The 20735-nt window shown below is 43.4% G+C and overlaps 1 protein-coding gene across 6 annotated transcripts in view; it reads right to left on the minus strand.

The window, feature by feature from the left end:
• Positions 1 to 20735, minus strand: part of MTMR9 (myotubularin related protein 9) — a 115626-nt gene that overhangs the window by 56030 nt on the left and 38861 nt on the right. For 3 of the 6 annotated variants that reach the window (XM_089327197.1, XM_089327198.1, XM_089327201.1), the window contains 2 exons: positions 2618 to 2730; positions 1663 to 1771 (listed from right to left, as the gene is read on the minus strand). In XM_089327197.1, the coding sequence (XP_089183323.1) occupies positions 1663 to 1771; positions 2618 to 2730 (222 nt within the window). The remainder of the gene's footprint in view (positions 1 to 1662; positions 1772 to 2617; positions 2731 to 20735) is intronic. The other 3 variants (XM_089327199.1, XM_089327200.1, XM_008248953.5) reach the window with 1 other exon arrangement.

A 20735-nucleotide genomic window follows, 5' to 3' on the forward strand; every position in this document is an offset into this window, starting at 1 on the left:
GTCTCTTTTTTAACCAAAATTTAAAAAGAAAAATCCTACCATAAAGCCATACTAAAATTACAGAAGGCCCTCAAATGGTATGTGCCAAGTATTATCATACATCAAGGAATAAAAAAGTTTTACAATAGACTTAAAAAGTAGATATTATCTTCATTTTTATAAAAAGTATCAGGGGCCAGCGCTGTGGCGTAATACGCCAAGCCTTGACCTGCAGCACCAGCATTCCATATGGGCGCCAGTTCAAGTCCTGGCTGCTCCTCTTCGTTCCAGCTCTCTGTTACGGCAGTAGAAAACGGCCTAAGTGCTTGGGCTTTGGCACTCATGTAGAAGACCCAGAGGAAGCTCCTGGATCCTGGCTTCAGGTGGGCCCAGCTCCAGCCATTGCAGTCATCTGGAGAGGGAACCAGTGGATGCAAGATCACTCTGTCTCTCCCTCTGTCTGTAACTCTGCCTCTCAATAAACAAATCTTTAAAAAAAAAAAAAAAGGTAGCAAATTTGTCAGACCATGTGACACATGGTCACAATCCATCAAGTAGTAAAGTCAAGAGTCAAACTGTGCTGAATCACACTGTATTATATTATAGGTACTTCCATTCAAGTTTCTAGAGTGCATCTTTGACATGATACTCCAGTACACTCAAGAAAAAGTGATTCTGCTTTGAGGCACTAATCTAGAAAAAAAGTAAACACCATACCTGATTAATCTCAATCGTGGTTGTTAACAGCTCTGAGGAAGCCCTTAAGGGCAGGTGGGAAAGGTCAAGTCTACAGGGGCCTCTAGGTACCCCTAAACATCTGCCCACGGTAACATGAACAAAGGCAATTCTAACTGTATGTTTTATTCTTTTAAGATTCCATATAGGATTTTATTTAAGCAAATTCATTGGGCAGAAAACAAAGTCCACAAACTCTCCGTGGTACAGAGAAAGTATCGTGATTTGTGTAGTGAACATAAAATACAAGGAAAATGTTAAAATTTCTCCTGAGGGAAGGACATTAGGGCGTAGTAGTTAAAACACTGACTGAAATGTCCACATCCCATGTCAGAGTACTTGTGTTCAAGTGTCAGGATTGCTTCCTGCTAATGTGTACCCTGGGGGTCAGCAGGATACTTAAGTATTTGGGTCCCTGCCACCCACGTGGGAGACCCAGATGAAGTTCCAAGTAACTGGCTTTGGCCTGGCCCAGCCCCAGCTGTTCTGAGCATTTGGGATATGAACCAGCAGATGCAAGACCTTTCTCTCTCCATTTGCCCCTCAAATAAAATTTAAGTAAGTAAGTTAATCAAATGAAATTTCTCTGAAGAACTACTTTACCCAATTCTCTAATGGTTCTCCAAATAAGTACTCAGACACACTGAAGTGAAACAATCTATTATTTGATCAATATGAACTCATGAAAATTCTGAAAAGCCATTGGAATGCAATTCTGTGGAATTCGGAGTAACTCATGGAATTGGGTTACTCATGCAAAATGAATTAAGAAAAAAAACTGCTATAAGTCAATAAACTCTCATTACACCAATAACAGTGAAACACAATGAGATTTTTCTTGTCTGCAGTATCTGAATCAGAACAAGATCAAATGTCTTAAGAAACATAAGCACTGCACTGAAACACAATATGATTTTTTTCATTAAATTTTGCTTCCAAAATTCTTACCTCAATGGAACTGGCTATATTCAAACATTCTTCCATTCCAGGAATATCCAACTGAATAATTCGAAAATCTTTGCATTTTATGATGACAGTACCCAGAGATCCCACAAATCTGTAAAAAAAAAAAAATTGTAAATCATGCTTAGGAACACATACATTCCCAACTTTTAAATATAGTTTCTTTGAAAAGAGAATATGGTTGTAATCACCATCTAAATTCAACTTTCTTCTCCCTAAATAGTTTAGTCAAGCCTGCATCACTAAAATGTGAGCCATAAAATATTTAAAATGTATTTTTTAAAAGTTTCAAATACAGGCCGGCGCCGTGGCTCAATAGGCTAATCCTCCACCTTGCGGCGCCGGCACACCGGGTTCTAGTCCCGGTCGGGGCGCCGGATTCTGTCCCGGTTGCCCCTCTTCCAGGCCAGCTCTCTGCTATGGCCAGGGAGTGCAGTGGAGGATGGCCCAGGTGCTTGGGCCCTGCACCCCATGGGAGACCAGGAAAAGCACGTGGATCCTGGCTCCTGCCATCGGATCAGCGCGGTGCGCCGGCTGCAGCAGCGGCCATTGGAGGGTGAACCAACGGCAAAGGAAGACCTTTCTCTCTCTGTCTCTCTCTCTCACTGTCCACTCTGCCTGTCAAAAAAAAAAAAAAAAAAAAAAAAAAAAAGTTTCAAATACATAAAATAATTCACATCAGGCTAATTCATCTAACAGACGTTCAGAATAACTTCTATACCTAATTATAAAATTCGCATTAACTAGCCAGCACCGCAGCTCACTAGGCTAATCCTCCACCTTGCAGCGCCAGCACACCGGGTTCTAGTCCTGGTCGGGGCACCGGATTCTGTCCCGGTTGCCCCTCTTCCAGGCCAGCTCTCTGCTGTGGCCAGGGAGTGCAGTGGAGGATGGCCCAAGTGCTTGGGCCCTGCACCCCATGGGAGACCAGGATAAGTACCTGGCTCCTGCCTTCGGATCAGCATGATGCACCGGCCGTGGCGGCCATTGGAGGGTGAACCAACGGCAAAAGGAAGACCTTTCTCTGTCTCTCTCTCTCACTGTCCACTCTGCCTGTCAAAAAAGAAAAAAAAAATTCGCATTAACTTTCATACAAATTTAATTTTGCCTCAGCTGGCACATTTGTGTTGTTTTGTTTATACTTGCTGATAGTTCTGAGTTTTATTTTACCTTGTCACTGATTTCCCCAACAATTTTCCACTAGAACTTCTGTGCATTCTACAATTGGCCAAAAGCTAGCAATTTTATTTACATTCTACCCAATTGAGAAACACAACTCGTATGGCCACTCTTCCCAGTGAGGTCCCACCTCACTGTCAGCCCTCTGGTGTCACATCACCAGGCTGTTAATCTTGGTAGGCACACGTGATCAACACGGAAAATCCCGCATGATGTCCAAAACACATGAACACGATGGAATGCCTCTTATTAAAATTATATTCAAGAATCATATGCTTGGCATTTCTGTTTTCAGTGGAAAAGGGATAACAGGGACTTGATTTACCCTTCCACATTAAAACAAAAGTACAGGAAAATATAAGGAATGATTTTTCAAACCCCTGGATATCACACAATGAAGAAGAGAGATCCCTAAGAGACAGAAGACACGATAAGACCCATGGCTGCTCCAATCCATTGCTCTTGAAAATTTCGTATTTCCAAGCTACCCTAGAAAGAGAGGGACCTCGAGCAGAGGCGATCGTCCGAGGGGGGACTAGTGGGGCTACAGCTCACATGTTAGAGAAGAGACAGAATTCCGGAGGTCATTGAGGGTAAACCTAAGTACTGACTTGGCACATGAATGAGAAAGCCAGCTAAGGCTGGTGCTGTGTTCGTGTGCTGGAAACTTACTCCCCAGTGTGCCAGTGAAGAGACGGAGGGCCTTGCAGGGGTGATTAGGTGATGGACTAATGCCATCACTGAGGGAGTGGGCTCCTTCTCTTTTTGGCAGGTGCATTCTCTTCTGCCTTTTTCTTTCTACAGTGGGATGATGCAGCGCATAGGCCCTCACCAAATGCCACCACCTTGATAGTGGACTTCCCAGCCTCTGGAACTATGGGAAATAAAGTTATCTTTACAAATTACCCAGTCTGTGGTATTTTGTTACTGTGACACAAACAGACTAAGACAGCTGAGGGTGAGGGGAAATGCCTCACCAACTAGACTAGAAAAACCTTAGGGGCCGGTTCTGTGGCACAGCGGGTAAAGCCGCCACTTGCAGTGCAGGCATCCCATACGGGTGCCGGTTCTAGTCCCAGCTGCTCCTCTTCTGATCCAGCTCTCTGCTACAGCCTGGGAAAGCAGTAGAAAATGGCCCAAGCCCTTCAGCCCCTGCCCAAGCCCAATCACCCACATGGGAGATTCAGAAGAAGCTCCTGGTTCCCTATCACAGCTCCAGCCATTGTGGCCAACTGGGGAGTGAACCAGTGGATGGAAGACCTCTCCCTCTCCCTCTCCGCCTCTCCTTCTCTCTATGTAACTCTGCCTTTCAAATAAATAAATCTTTAAAAAAAGAAAAGAAAAACCTCGTAACTCACAGGGCATCAGGTAGACTATTCAGAACGGCTTGTCTCAGTGCTGAGAAATAAATGCCTTGAGACTGAGCATTGCTTAAGACTCATCCTACAAAAACTGAAACCAGGACCCCAAAAGATCAAATGGTTGCCAAGTAATCTAATTGAATCCCAGAAAGAAGCTAAAAAATATTTGTACAAGGAAAAAAAAAATGAGGAAATTAAAAAATATTAAAAAGAAAATAGAAAAATATTTAAAAAGGAAACAAAAGGAAAAAATTTAAGACAAAGAATATTTGTGCAAATACAAAAATAATATCCAGCACTAATCAAGACAAACTTGCAATATTTGGCATATAATCAAAGATGATCAAGTGAGAATAAACAGGAAAATACCCACGAGAAACACAATCAAGCAAAATCAAATCCAACCCTTAAGTGTCACAGATACTACAATTAATAGACAAGAATATTAAAGCAGTTATAACTGGATTTCATATGTTCAAAAAACTAGAGAAATACATAAAAAACAGAACTTCTAGAGATTAAAACTATCATATGTAAATTAAAAAATATATAGAATGGGATTAACAACGGATTAGACATACAAGAAGGTTAGAGAACGGAAAAGCGGACGGGCGGGCAGGCAGCCAGCCTGTGCCTCAGACACCCAGGTCCACCACCAGCGCCTGGGTTCAACTTCTGCCTCCACCTCCTGACTTCAGCTTCTCGCCAATGCAGATCCTGGGAGGCAGCAATAATAGCTCAAGTCACTGAGTTCCTGCCACCCATGAAGGAGACCTGGATTGCAGTTCTAGGTCTTGGATCCATTGTGGCCCAATCCAGTCAATGTGGGCACTTGCGAAGTGAACCAGCAGATGAGCTCTGTCTGCCTCTACCTATTTCTCTGCATCCTGAGTAAATAATAAAATGAGAAAAAAAATAATTTAAATAAAATGAAAGGTACATCAGTGAGCTGTGGGACCACAAGCATGCCAATATACATGAAATTACAGTCCGTGCAAAGAGGGAGAAAGGCAGTCACAAATTGATTTAAAGATATAATGACCAAAAAAGCTTTAATTTAATGAAAATTATAAACCTTCAGATTCAAGAAGTTCAATAAATCCCTAAGATAATATTACTAATAAATAATTTTAAACACTACAAGTATGCTGCACATGATAGTCAAATTACTCAAAACCAGTAGTAAAGAGAACATCTTGGGGCTGGTGCTGTGGCATAGTGGGTAAAGCCACCGCCTGCAGTGCCAGCCTCCCATATGGGTGCCGGTTCAAATCCTGGCTGCTCCATTTCCGATCCAGGTCTCTGCTATGGCCTGGGAAAGCCCAAGTACTTGGATCCCTGCATCTGTGTGGGAGACCTGGAGGAAGCTCCTGGCTCCTGGCTTCTGATTGGCCCAGCCCCAGCCGTTGAGGCTATCTGGGGAGTAATCCAGCTGCCTCTGTTCCTCTGTAACCTTGCCTTTCAAATAAATAAATCTTTAAAAAAATACAGATTTTGCCGGCACCACAGCTCACTAGGCTAATCCTCCACCTACAGCACCAGCACTCCAGGTTCTAGTCCCGGTTGGGGCGCCGGTTCTGTCCCAGTTGCCCTTCTTCCAGTCCAGCTCTCTGCTGTGGCCTGGGAAGGCAATGGAGGATGGCCCAAGTGCTTGGGCCCTGTACCCCATGGGAGACCAGGAGGAAGCACCTGGCTCCTGGCTTCAGGTCGGCACAGCGCGCCAGCCATGGAGGCCATTTGGGAGGTGAACCAACGGAAGGAAGACCATTCTCTCTGTCTCTCTGTCGAACTGCCTGTCAAAAAAAAAAAAATACAGATTTTATAAATATATAAAACCTTGAGAAAACCCAATGCCAGCAAATGTGCACCATAACAAATGTTAAAAAAAAATTCTTGAAGTAGAAGGAAAATGTTACCAAGTGAAAAATGCAAATTCATAAAATGGAACAAAACACCAGAACTATATATAAAAAATTTAAATATACAAGATTTTTTCTTATTATTTAAGTCTATTTAAAAGACAATTTAAAAATAATGGTGCATTGCCGGCGCCGCGGCTCACTAGGCTAATCCTCCGCCTAGCGGCACTGGCACACCGGGTTCTAGTCCCGGTCGGGGCGCCGGATTCTGTCCCGGTTGCCCCTCTTCCAGGCCAGCCCTCTGCTGTGGCCCGGGAGTGCAGTGGAGGATGGCCCAGGTGCTTGGGCCCTGCACCCCATGGGAGACCAGGAAAAGCACCTGGCTCCTGGCTCCTGCCATCGGATCAGTGCGGTGCACCGGCCGCGGCGGCCATTGGAGGGTGAACCAACAGCAAAGGAAGACCTTTCTCTCTGTCTCTCTCTCTCACTATCCACTCTGCCTGTCAAAAAAAAAAAAAATGGTGCATTGTAGGGTTTATCACATACATGACAACAATGCCATGTTGTTTTGGGGGACAAATGGACATATTGTTTAATGTAAGGTTCTTATACTACATACAAGTTGTATAATATCTTGGAGGTAGCCTGTGATAAGTTAAAGATTATACAATTTTATATATATATATATGGAACTAAGTGGAACTCAGGCAGATAATTTTATAAAGAAAAAGATTTATTTTGGCTCATGGTTCAGAGGTACAAGGTACAAGGATGGCACCTGGTGATAACCTCGGTAGCTGAGTTCCAAGACTACCCAGGGTATCACATGGCAGAAGACATGGAGTTTCTATGTGCCTGTTTCTCTCCTTCTCCTTATACAAACACCAGTATTCACTTGTGGGTACTCTGCTCTAATGACCTAATCATTTCCCAAAAGATTGAACTCTAAACACCATGGTCAGATTAAACTACTCTTAATATTTCACAATGAGGATAAGTTTCAACACATATAGCCTTGAAGGGCACTCAAACCATATTCAAACCACAGGAACAATAAACTATAAGATAATCATAAAAATAAAGCAACAAAAAGTTAGTGAATAAGCCAATCAATAAGAGTCATTTTAAAAAATACAATCCAGGGGCTGGTACTGTGGTGTAGTAGGTTAAGCATCCATCTGTGATGCTGGCATCCCATATGGGCGCCAGTTCAAGTCCTGGCTGCTCCACTTCCAATCCAGCTCCCTGCTGATGGTGCGGGAAATCAGAAGACAGCCCAAATCCTTGGGGCTCCATACCCACATGGGAGACCCAGAAGAAGCTCCCAGCTCCTGGCTTCAGATTGGCTCAGCTCTGACCATTGCAGCCATTTGGGAAGTGAACTAGGGTATGGAAGACCTCTCTTTCTCTGTAACTCTGCTTCTCAAGTAAATAAATCTTAAAAAAAATATGTAATTCAAAAGTAGGCTGTAGAACAGGGGGGAAAAAACAGATGGAGCAAAAAGAAAACATGTAATATCATGTCATACAGCAAGATGACTTAAACCTAAGCATTTGATAGTTGGTTAACATGGGTTAAACTCCCATATTAAAGGCAGGGATTGTTAGATCAGATGAAAAAAAAAGACCCACCTATATGCTACTATAATAAACATACTTAATATAAATAACACATGGGTTACACATAAAATGAAAAATATATACCATACCAACCACAGTTAGTACTAGGTATACTTTCAGACAAGGTAGATTTCAGAGAGAAGAATATTGTTAGGAGTAAACAAAGTCCTCTTATAGTGATAAAAAGGGCCAATTCATCAAGAGGATACAACAATTCTAAATGTTCACACATTTAATATTGCTTCAAAATGAATTCCACAATCAGAATCAGAGACTTCAATACCTTTCTTCAACAACTGATACAAGAGCTGACACCATGGCACAGCAGGTTAATCCGTCGTCTACAGGGCCGGCATCCCATATATGAGTGCCTGTTCAAGTCCTAGCTGCTCCACTTCCGATCCAGCTCCCTGATAATGTGCCTGGGAGGGCAATGGAAGATGGCCCAAGTCCTTGGGCCCCTGCACCCATGTGGGAGACCTGGAGGAAGCTCCTGGCTTTGGCCTGGTCCAGCCCTGGCTGTTGAAACCACTTGGGGAGGGAACCAGCAGATGGAAGATCTCTCTTTCTCGCCCCTCGCAACTCTGAATTTCAAATAAATAAGTCTTTAAAAAATAGAATATTGAAGGAAATATTGAAGACCAGAAGATTAATGACAACTTGTTCTAACTACTATAAAACATCTCTTAATAGAATCAGTCTTTTCTTAAGCGCACATGGAATTTATAGCAAGAGAGGATGTCTTTGGGGCCATAAAATCAGTCTAAATAAAACTTAAAAAGTCTGACCATAAAAAAATTAATCAGTTATCAATAGTGACCTCTAGAAAATACTCAAATAATTAGAAACCAAATAATACACTTATAAATAACCTACCAGCCAAAGAAGAAACCAAAAGAGAAATCAGAAAGCATTTAGAACTGAATGAAAGCAAAAAATGTTAAAGTGTAGCATGCTACTAAAGGAGGGGAAATAATATGGAGAGCTCATGGTGACCGCAGTCCACTTTATGAATAAGAAAATAGCAAGTTAAACCCAAAGCAGAATAAGGGAAATAATTAAACATCAGACCAAAATTCAATAAAATAGAGAAAAACAGAAGCAAAAATGACTGTTTGAAAGATTGATAGGGGCCAGTAGGCTAAGCCTACTGCACAGTAGGCTAAGCCTCCACCTGCAGTGTCCGCATCCCATCTGAGAGCTGGTTCATGTTCCGGCTGCTCCACTTCTGATTCAGCTCTCTGCTAATGGCCTGGGAAAACAGCAGACGATGGCCCAAGTGCTTGGGCCCCTGCATCCACATGGACAACAGAGAGAAAGCTCCTGGCTTCGGATCAGCCTAGTTCCAGCTGTTGCAGCCATTTGGGGAGTGAACCAGCAGATGGAAGATCTCTGTCTCTCTCCCTATCAAGTAAATAAATCTTACAAATAATAAATGTCATAAAACTCTAAGAAGGAAGAAAGAAGTCATAATTTAACAATATTAGGATTAAGAGAGGTGATAAACACTAGATTCTAGACATTAGAAGGATAATGAGAATATTAGGAATAACGTTATATAAATTAATTCAACAAGGTAAATGAAATGGATAATTCACCAAAAGATGCAAACTACTAAGGAACATTCATGAAGAAATAACTTGACAAATTCTATATTGATTAAAATTTTTTTGCTAAAATCTTTCCCACAGAGAAAACACCAGCTCCAGATGGCTTCACTGAGGAATTCAATAAAATTTTTTAAGATTTATTTATTTATTTTAATGTCAGAGTTACACAGAGAAAGGAGGGGCAGAGAAAGAAACAGAGGTCTTCCATCCGCTGGTTCACTCCCCAATGGGTGGCAACAACCAGAGCTGTGCCGATCCGAAGCCAGGAGCCAGGAGCTTCTTCCAGGTCTCCCACGCGGGTGCAGGGGCCCAAGGACTTGAGTCATCTTCTATTGCTTTCCCAGGCCATAGCAGAGAGCTGGATCAGAAGAGGAGCAGCCGGGACTTGAACCGGCACCCATATGGGATGTCGATGCTTCAGGCCAGGGCGTTAACCCACTGCGTCACAGAGCTGGCCCAGAGAGAATTATTTCTAATTCATTCCATGAAACCAGCATTACCCTCATATAAAAACCAGATAAGTATACAGGAAAACAAAAGACCAATATCTCTCATGAACATAGGTGCAATATTTATAAACAGAATATCAGCAATTCAAATAGGGTATATAAAAGATAAAGCATCACAACTAATTGAAGTTTATCCCAGAAATGCAACATTGGTTTAAGACTTGAAGTCAAGTAACCCACCATACTGAAAAACCAAAAAAGAAAAACCATTTATTATTCAAAAGATACTGAAAAAGCATTTGACAAAACCAGCATCCGTTCCTCACTATAAAGCCAAAAACCTCTCAGCAAAGTAGGAACAGAAGGGAACTTCCTCCATCTGATGTTGAGAACATTTATGGGACTGGCATGGTGCACTACAGGTTAAGCTGCTGCTCCACTTCCAATCCAGCTCCCTGCTAATGTGCCTAGGAAAGCAGCAGCAGATGGCCCAAGTACTTGGGCGCCTGCCAACCACGTGGAAGCCCTGGATGAAGCTCCTGGCTTCCACATAGTCTAGCCCCAGCCACTGACACTATTTAGGGAATAACCAACAGATAGAAGATTCATATTCTCTCTCTCGCTCTCGCTCTCTAGCTCTGCCTCTCAAATAAGTAAATAAATCTTGTTAAAAATTTACCAAAAAGAACCCCTCTTAAGCTAATAGTGCATTTAATGGTGAAACACTGAATTCTTTTCTTTTTAAGATCAGAATGTTTGCTCTGACCACTACCATTCAGGGCTGAATTGAAGGTAACAACCAGTGCATAAGTCAAGAAGAAATAACAGGCATCCAGATTGAAAAGGAAGTAAACCTATTTGCACGTGACATAATTGCAATTTAGAAAACCTAATGAAAACTGCTAAAATGCTACTGGAATTGTTAAGTGAGTTTTAGTAAGGTTGAAAACAAAGTTAATATACAAAAATCAATAGTAGTTCTATGTACTACTGCAACAATGTTTTAAAGTGAAGCCAGGATTTTGCTTTTATCCAGGTCATAGTGAGGTCAACAAATCTGAAGATGACTACCACTGGAAACAGTTTGTTATTCACAAACTGGACAAGGCAGGTAGGCAAGCTGAACAAGTTTGGGTTTGAATAGCTTAATTTTGGCAGGCTCTAGAATCTATCGGTGGTCCCCTGTATTCTGGTGCCTGGCCCTGGGTAATTTCAGGTAGGAGATAGTGGCCCTGACTGTAGAAGCTGGATAAAAGGAGATGTGGGGGTATAGACTTGAGTTTGTTTGGTTTCCACAACAAAGGCAAGCCTGCATGCAAGGTAGTCACTATCTCTGGAAATTAAAGAACCTTGGCAAGAGCAGTCTCTTCCCAGGTCTTGTAAAGCCCTAAGATGTTAAAGCACCACAAAATAGAGAAAATTAAAAAAAAAAACATGATTAATATAAACAAGCAACTAGAAGTTAAAATTTTAAAAACAGTATCATTAAAAATAGTATGAAAATATGAAATACGTATCAGGAAATATATAAAAGACCTATAAGCAAAAATGAGAAAATATTGAAGAAAATAAACATCTAAATAGATATATTTCATTCATGATTAAAAAACTCAATATTTTAAGGTATCAATTCTCCCCAAATTCATTTATTGATTCAATATAATTCCAGTCAAAAATCACATTAGGTTTTTCTGTAGAAATTAAAAAGCTGATTTTAAAATCCATGTGGAAGTATGAATTACTCCAAACAGTGGAAATAATTTTGAAAATGAGTAAGGGCCAGGGGCAGGCACTGTGGCATAGCAAGTAAAGCCACCACCTGCAGTGCCGGCATCCCATATGGAGCTGCTTCACTTCCAATCCAGCTCCCTGCTAACATGCCTGGGAAAACAACAGAAAATGGTCCAAGTCCTTGGGCCCCTGCACCCACATGGGAGACCCCAAAGAAGCTCCTGGCTTCAGACCAGCCCAGCTCCAGCCATTGTGGCCATTTAGGGAGTAAACCAGTGGATAGAAGACCTCTCTCTTTGTATCTCTCCTTCTAACTTTGCCTTATCAAATAAATGAATCGATCTTTTAAGAAAGGGAAAAAGAACAAAGATGGACAGCTAACACTACATAATTTCAAGACTTAATATAAAGCTATAGTAATTAAGAAAGCGTAATAATGGCATAAATAGATCAGTAAAACAAAAAGTCCAGAAATAGGTCCTCATCACATATTGACAAATGTGCCAAGATAACTCACTGAAAAATGAGCAATCTTTTCAGCAAATGGTACTAAAACAAGAATGTGGGTGTTAGTTTTTAAAAAAGAAAAAGAATTTGAATCCATACCATGAACCAAATACAACTCAGAATGGAATCTTAAATATAAAATCTATAGCTATAAAAATGCTAGAAGAAAATGTGTGTGACCTCAGGTTAGGAACTTAGATAAGACACCAGAATCCCAATCTATAAAAGAAAAAGGGATGGGGGTCTGAGCTGTGGTGTAGTGGGTTAAAGCTGCCACCTGCATTGCCGGCATCCCATATGGGTGCTGCTTTTAGTCCCAGCTGCTCCCCTTCCAATCCAGCTCCCTGCTAATGTGCCTGGGAAAGCAGTGGGATGGAAGACACTTCTCTCTCTGCCTCTAGAACTCTGTCTTTCAAATAAATCTTTAAATAAAGAAGACTGATGGAAGTAGATGTCTTCAAAATGTAAGATGCCTGCTCCTTGAAGATACTATTAAAGAGAATGAAAAGACAAGCCACAGACTGAGAGAACACATTGGCAAAACTTGTAGCTGATAAAGCACTTGTATCCAGGATATACATTCTCTCTTGATCTGCCTTTCTCTCCTCTCCCTCTCTTTCTCTCACCCCTCCCCCTTACCCCACAACTCAATAAAAAAGCAAACAATCCAGTTAAAAATGAGTAAAGCATTGGGACATTTAGCCCTAAAATCCATTGGATGAGTCAATAAGCTCATTTATAAAATGCCCCACATCATAAGGAAATCACAAATTTAAAACATGAGATATTCCTTCACACTACTAGAATGGATAAGAGTTAGAAGTCTGATCATAGCTTGCTCTGCCTTTCCCTCCCTAATTCAGACTTTCAAATAAATAAAACAGATCTTAAAAAAAATAAAAAAATTAAAGTGTGATCATAGCAACTGCTGGCCAGGATACAAAAGAACCAGAGCTTTCAAGAACTGCTGATAGGAATGTAAAATTGTAGGAACAAGCCCCCAGGAAAACAGTCTGTGAGGATCTTCAAAAGTCCGTGCTCTTACATCCGATCCAGCCATCTCACTGGCAAGTAAACACCCAAGAGAAAAGAAACCAAATGTCACACAAAGACTTGTACAACCATGTTCATAGCTGCTTTTATTTTATAGCCCCACACTGGAAACAATCCAAACTTCCATCGAAAAGTGAACAAATTGTGGAATACAACTCAGCAATAATAAGGGATGAAATACTGATTCTCACAACACGGCTGAATCTCAATTATGTCACTTAAAAGAGCCCCAAAGGGGGGGACAAAAAAAAACACTGCATGCTTTATGATTGACTGAAATAAATTTCTAGAAAGTATAAAACAGTCTGTGGCTAAGGAGAGAAGAGAAGGGGATTGTAAAAGAGCATTAGAACTTTAGGGGGTGTGGTGCAGTGGGTTAAAGCCCTGGCCTGAAGCCCTGGCATCCCATATGGGCTCCAGTTCTAGTCCTGGCTGCTCCTCTTCCGATCCAGCTCTCTTCTATGGCCTGGGAAAGCAGTAGAAGATGGCCCAAGTCCTTGGGGCCCTGCACCCACCTGAGAGACTTGAAAGAAGTTCCTGGCTCCTGGCTTTGGATCAATGCAGCTCTGGCCATTGTGGCCATCTGGGGAGTGAGCCAGCAGATGGAAGACCTCTCTCTGTCTCTACCTCTAACTCTTTCAAATTAATAAAATAAATCTTTTTTAAAAAATCAAGAGAATTTCTTTATAAATAAAAGAACTTTGGGGGTGATAAATTCATCATTTTTTTTTTCAGGTTTGTGCTCGGACTGTATTCACACAGAGACGCATGGCAGCTTAACATTGGACAAAATGAGTTATAAAAATTGGCTTTAAATATGGAAAAACCAAGGTCCTGTCATCCCATGCTACCCTAACACTGGGACCAGGTAGGCCATCACAGTCTGGGAAAGGCCAGGACTGGGGCCTGGGGCACAGGCATAGCCTCACCCTAGCCCAGCACACACACACACACACACACACACACAGAGAGAGAGAGAAGCAGATTATTGCTGGGCACGTGTGTCTACAGTTACAAGGGGAGTTCGGGATGTCAGGGTCAGCCAGGCCACCCGCCTCCTCCTGCAGTCTAGGCTGAGGCACTTCTGCCAGAGGTGTTTGCAGCAGGACAGAGAGGCGTCCAAGGAGCTGGAAGGCATTGGTAGACTGTCTGCAATGCGACAGCTTGGACAGTGGACTGATGGGTCCCACATTCACCCAATCACTGGCCACACTTTGGCCCAGGCCAAAAGGGACAATAGGAGCCCCAGACCCAGCTGTGACAAGCATGGAGAATGGACAGTGTTGGGCCCCAGAAGGTGGCAGCCTGAGCCCAGGCCAGCAGGGGGTAGGCACAAGTCTAACTTGGAGGTCAGTGGTGCCCAGTGCGGTGCTGGGGGCTTGGGTTCAGGCCTGGCTCAGCCTTGGCCCATTCTCAGCTGGACCTGAGGAGCCCCGAGTTTGGCAGCGGCTCCTCTGCCAGCTCCTGGCTCTCCTAGGCAGAGCAGTCTGCTCCATGGAGCCGAGACCAGGCCACGGTCCAGGCTGAGAATTAAGAACGCCCTTTCCTAAATACATTCATACAGAGACATAAATACAGACAGCCCCGAGCTCTGCGGGAGAGCCCCAGGGATGCACCTTTGACGGTGACCATTTCAAGAATATTTTATACATCAAAATCTGTGTCAATTGTACTTCAATAAAGCTGATTTGAAAATCACATTCTCATTCTGCTTGAGCTGGAAAAGAAACACACAGACCAAACTATTTCAAGTTATAAAAACAAAACATGTAAAAGATGGAGATACAAGTTTATCCTCTTGTAAATTTCCCCATCTGTTTCCGTCATACCAACTCCTTTTGTAAAGTGAATTCTGCTTTCTGTTAGTAGAGCTGAGCTATGGTTTGGTACCCAGGGTGGTGGGAGTGATGGGAGATAATGCGGACCTTTGGGAGGTGGGGCCTAGGAGAAGGGCCTTAGGTCAACCTGGGGAGAAGGGGGACATGTGCTCAGAAGAGATTAAGGTATTTCTGGAGAACCCGTCCTTAGTTCTCTCCCCAATCCAGTCTTTGGCTTCCCATTTATAGATGTGATCCTATTCCCACACCTGCCCCTACCATCACCATCCATGATGTGACACAGCCAAGAGGGCCCTCAGTGGGACTAAGCCAATGCCAGCACCACACTCCCTGAACCTCCAAAACTGTGAGCTAAATAAACCCGTTTTCTTTATAAAGTTAGCTTGTCTGAGGCATTTCACTGCAAAAGGGAAATGCTGACTGAAACATATTAGTCCATTTAGTGTTACAAAGTATGAGGGATTAGAGGAGTTAAAAATAATTGTTACTAGGGTCCAGTGCTGCTGCACAGCAGGTAAAGCAGCCGCCTGCAGTGCTGGCAGCCCATACGGGCACTAGTTCAAGCCCCAGCCGCTCCACTTCCAATCCAGCTCTCTGCTATGGCCTGGGAAAGCAATAAAATATGACCCAAGTCCTTGAGCCCCTGTACCCATGTGGAAGACCCAGAAGCTCCTGGCTCCTGGCTTTCAATCGGTACAATTCCAGCCATTGTGGCCATCTAGGGAGTGAACCAGCAGATGGAAGACCTCTCTCTGGCTCTGACTCTCTGTAACTCTGTCTTTCAAATAAATAAATCTTTAAAAAAATAATAGTTGTTACTATTATGTGCTGTGGCACAGAGTAAAGCCACTGCTTGAAATCCCACATCCCAAATGGACACCATCTCCTGTCTCAGCTGTTCCACTTCCAATCTAGCTCCCTGCTAATACACCTGTGAAAGCAGCAGAGGATGGCCCAAGTGTTTGGGCCCCTGCTGCCTAGGTGGAAGACCCAGATGAAGCTCCTGGCTTCGGCCTGGCCCAGCCCTGACTGTTGCAGCCATCCAGGGAGTGAACTAGCAGATGGGAGATTCTGACTTTTTGAAATAAATACTTAAAAAGTAATAATTATTACTTTATTAAACTACTCTCCATTTACTTAGCCAAAGTTTTCAGTAAGTAATTGTTACTTGTAGAATATTGGGCCCGGGGCTGGCGCTGTGGTGCAGCAGGTAAAGCCACCACCTGCAATGCCGGCATCCCACATGGGCAACAGTTCAAGTTCCGGCTGCTCCACCTCCGAACCAGCTCTCTGCTATTGCCTGGGAAACCAGTGGAAGATGGGCCAAGTCCTTGGGCCCCTGTACCTGCATGGGAGACCCAGAAGAAGCTCCTGGCTCCTGCCTTCAGATTGGTGCAGCTCCAGCCATTGCAGCCAATTGGGGAGTGAACCAGAGGATGGAAGACCTCTCTCTCTGCGTAACTCTGACTTTCAAATCAATCTTAAAAAAAAAAAAAAAAAAAAAAGAGGAAGAAGAAGAATAGCCAAAAGCTATTTTTAAAAGCCTAAAAATCTGGGGCTGGCACTGTAGTATAATAGGTTAAACCTCCATCTGTAGCACCAGCATCCCATATGAGCACCAGTTCATGTCTCTGCTGCTCCTCTTCCAATCCAGCTCCCTGCTGATGGCCTGGAGGATGCTGGAGGATGGCCCAAGTGCTTGGGCCCCTGCACCCACAAGAAAGAACCAGAAGCAGCCCCTGGCTTTGGATCAGCCTAGCTCCAGCCGCTAAGGCCATTTAGGTAGTGAACCTGTGGATGAAAGATCTGTCTCTCCCACACTCTCCCTAACTCTGCCTCTCAAATAATCTTTAAAAACAAAACAAAAAAAAGCCCAAAAGCTGTACAAAATTCCCATGACACATCAATTACCAGATTCAGCTCTATTTAATACTTTCTCTTTATGGTCCCACTCATGCTGTGTATATATTCCTATCATAGCATTTAAGACACTTTATTAGTTACTAGCCTATATATTCATTTCTTACAATAGTTTTAAGGATTCCATCAAGCTATGCTTGAATTTCTATATCCTCTGTTCCTAGCACAGTGCCTGGCATGCCTGCAATCCTGAAGCTCCATTAAGGGATATGAAGGAAGACCTGAATAAATAAAGACAGTATTGTTATTCTCGCATGTCAACACATCAGTTTGACTCCAGTTCATCTATAATCCAAAACAGGTCATTTTTCAAAAACCTTTTAGAAACTGTATAAAGCCCGCAGTCCAATTAACAGTATTGCACCAGGGGCACCATCCTACTTCTGATATTACACTGCAGTTGTCAAAGACATCATCACCAAGAGGGAACCCAGTGAGGGATTAACAGATCTCTTTGTGCTATTTTTGCAACTTTCTGTGAATCTACAGTCATTTTAAAATAAAGTTTTTAAAAATCCTATGAATATGCAAATTTTAAAAAATTTCATGGAAGCATAAAGTTGCAAACCTTGTTGTCAACTTTTTAAATATAAGGGGAAGGAGGGGGAAGTTGCACTGATTTTAAGACGTAGCACAAAGCCACAGATGGAAAGAGTATAATGATAAAAGAACAGACCAAACTAGTGGATTAGGACAGTGAACTCAGAAGCAGAATTGCCAACAAGTATGTCAAGAGATACTTAAACTCACCGATAATTAATGAAATACAAATTAAAACAAGATACTATTTTACAGTCTTCAGATTGGTAAAAATTGAGAACAGCAAGTGTTGGAGGGAACCTGGGGAAGAGAGACCTCCTGCTGTACCAGTGGCAGGGGCACCAGTTTGAGGCGAGATACCTCCTTGCTTTGCGGCTCTGTCCCTGCCTGTCCTGTCTCAGAGAAACACTTGCTAGAGACTATAATGAACATGAACGAATAAGTTTATCAGAGTTGCTTGTGACAGCAGGGAGAGGGAAGCTGTCTCAGGCCTGAAAAAAACATCAGGCACTTGGAATTCTATGCCTCAGTTGGAAGCAGTGAAATGGACGTGCACACAGCAATATGAAGAGACCTTGAGAAAGAATATGGAGTAAATCTCAAAACAGAACAAGATGTGTAGCATGATACCAGTCATGCTCCCTAATTATGCTCCCTAACACATGTGGGCACACATCCACACATAACAGTGAGATCTGGATTTTTGAATCAATCAAGAAACTGATGAGTCAGCAACTAAGTCAGATCAAATCAGTTTTCTGTATCTGAGGTCCATAAAAAGGAAAACTGTTCTAACTGTAAAACCATATACAACCCTGTGTGTTGAACAGATCAAAAGAAATTATGTAAGCAACGTATATGAAAATTTCTGTACAGTATTAAAATATAAGCTAACATGTGGTATGAATAGGGTACCTTCCTCACGTATGATAGAACTAGGGTTCAGAGAGGTTAAATAGCTTGCCCAAAGGCACCTTGCCCATGAGGCAGAATTCAAGGAATCATCCTTAATGACTTTTTCTTTCCCTATTTACAACTTACCAGCAAGGCATGGCATCCCAAATCCACCTACCTGTGACCACACTACTGCTTCCATTCTAATACATTAGGGGTCCAAAGGAGGTTGTTTAGTGCAGTGGTTAAGCTACCATTTAAGAGAGCCCAGTGCTGTGGTACAGTAGGTTCAAGCCCTGGCCTGCAGTGCCAGCAACCCGTATGGGCGCTGGTTCGGGTCCAGGTCCTGGCTGCTCCACTTCCAATTCAGCTCCCTGCTAATGTGCCTGGGAGGGCAGTGGAGGATGGCCCAAGTCCTTGGGCCCCCGCACCCACGTGGGAGACCCAGAAGAAGCTCCTTGCTTCAGATCAGCTCAGCTCTGGCTGTGTGGCCATGTGGGGAGTGGACCAGCAGATGGAAGACCTCTCTCTAACTTTCAAATGAATAAAATAAACCTTAAAAAAAAAAAAAAAAAGATACCTCTTGACACATCTGCATCCCACATCAGAGTGCCGGGAATCAATCCCAGCTCTGCTTCCCAGTCTAGCTTCCTGCTGACACGTACTCCAGGAGGCAGCAAGTGATGCTCAAGCACGTGGGTCACTACCACCCATGTAGGGGACCTGGATTGAGTTCCAGGCTCCTGGCTTTGGCTTGGCCCAGGCCCACAGTTGTGGGGAGTTTGGGGAATGAATTGACAAATGGAATATCTGTCTTCTGTGCTTTTCAAACAAAGATAAAGTTCACAATTCAATGCTAAAAAAATTTTAAGAAAATGTCTTTTTAGAAAGTTTTTTAGCTCAGTTTTGGATGTTCAAGGGCACAGTGCTAGCACTGCTTTAATTTCCATGAGGGTTCTCTCCACTCTGTCACATCATGGCAACCAGAATGGCAGGAATACAAGATCACATCTCGTTACAGGAAGCCAGAGGGACACAGGGTGGGGTGAGGCCTAACAGTCTTCTAGAGAGACCTAAAGAGGGTCCTAGGAGACCTGATCCTTTTCAAGGCCATGCCCCGATTGACACAAGGACCTTCCCCCCAGCCCCACCCCTTGAAGCCTCCAGTTCACCTCCAGCACTGCCACCCCAGGGACCACGTCGCCACCATATGAACCTAGGAGGGCACAAGCAACATCCAGACCATACCAGTTGCCATCGTCCTTCCTCTGAACCACTCAACAGTCTCCTGACTGAGCCACTGCTCCCACTGTTTCCCCTCTACAACTCACTTTCCACCAGCAGCCAAGAAGCACCCATTAAAAAGTCCATCAGCAGGGACGGGCAATTGGCACCACAGTTAAACAACAACTGAAGTCCTGGCTCCTCCACTTCTGATCCAGCTTCCTGCCAACGTGCACCCTGGGAAGCAGCAGTGATGGCTCAAGTACCTGGGTCCCTGGCACCCATGTGAGACCAGATGGAGTTTCAGACTCCTGCTTTTGGCCTGGCCCAGCCCTGGCTGCTGTGGGCATTTGGGGAGTGAACAAGCAGATGAAAGCTTGCTCACACTCACTGCCTTTCAAATAAAATAAAATTAAGGTTTTAAATATCAGTTGCCACTTCCATGAATACCATGTAACAGCCTCCAAGGCTGTCCATGATCTGGCCCCTACTCATCCTTCCACCCACATTCCCATCAACCTAGCAGTCCCTACACTTTTCTCCCTGCGCTCCACCTCACCTGGCCTCCTTGCCCTTCCCTGTATATGCCAAATGTGTCCTCACTTGGGTCTTTGCATATGGCTGGAATAATCTTCCCCTGGGTGTTCACAAGTCTCCCTTCCTTTAGGTCTCTTAGTCAAAAGTCACTTACCCTCTCGGAAGCCTTTATAGACACTCTCTACCCTCTCATCTGCCTTAATTTTCCTTCTCACACTTATTACTTGACACTGTGACACAAATTTGTTGATTTACTCAGTTGTCCCTCTCCCACACTAGTATGTCAGAGTCTTGTCTGAATCCACAGAGGCCAGACAGTGCTCAGCACACAGCAGGCACATGGAGGGAAAAAAAAAATTTTAATTTATTTGAAAGGCAGAAAGCCAGAGGGAAGGAGATCTTCCATTGGCTAGTTCACTCCCCGAATGACCCAGGAACTCCTTCAGGGTCTCCCATGTGAGTAGCCGGGACCCAAGTACTTGAGCCAAACCTGCTGCCTCCCACAGTGTCCTTAGCAGGGAGCGGATCAGAAAAGGAGGCAAGACTTAACCCCAGCACACCAAAACCCCAGAACGCCAAAACGGAATGCATGCACCCCAAGCATCTACTGAATCTGCCACACCAGAACACTCACCCAAGGAAGTCAATATTTACTGAAAGTGACAACCCGGGATCTGACCCTAGCTCGTGCTCTTTCTCCTGCATCATGCTGCTGCCCAGGGGGAGATAAAGGTAC

This window comes from Oryctolagus cuniculus, chromosome 2, assembly GCF_051225735.1.
Source record: "Oryctolagus cuniculus isolate XC-2025 breed Fujian yellow rabbit chromosome 2, ASM5122573v1, whole genome shotgun sequence".
Lineage (NCBI taxonomy): Eukaryota > Metazoa > Chordata > Mammalia > Lagomorpha > Leporidae > Oryctolagus > Oryctolagus cuniculus.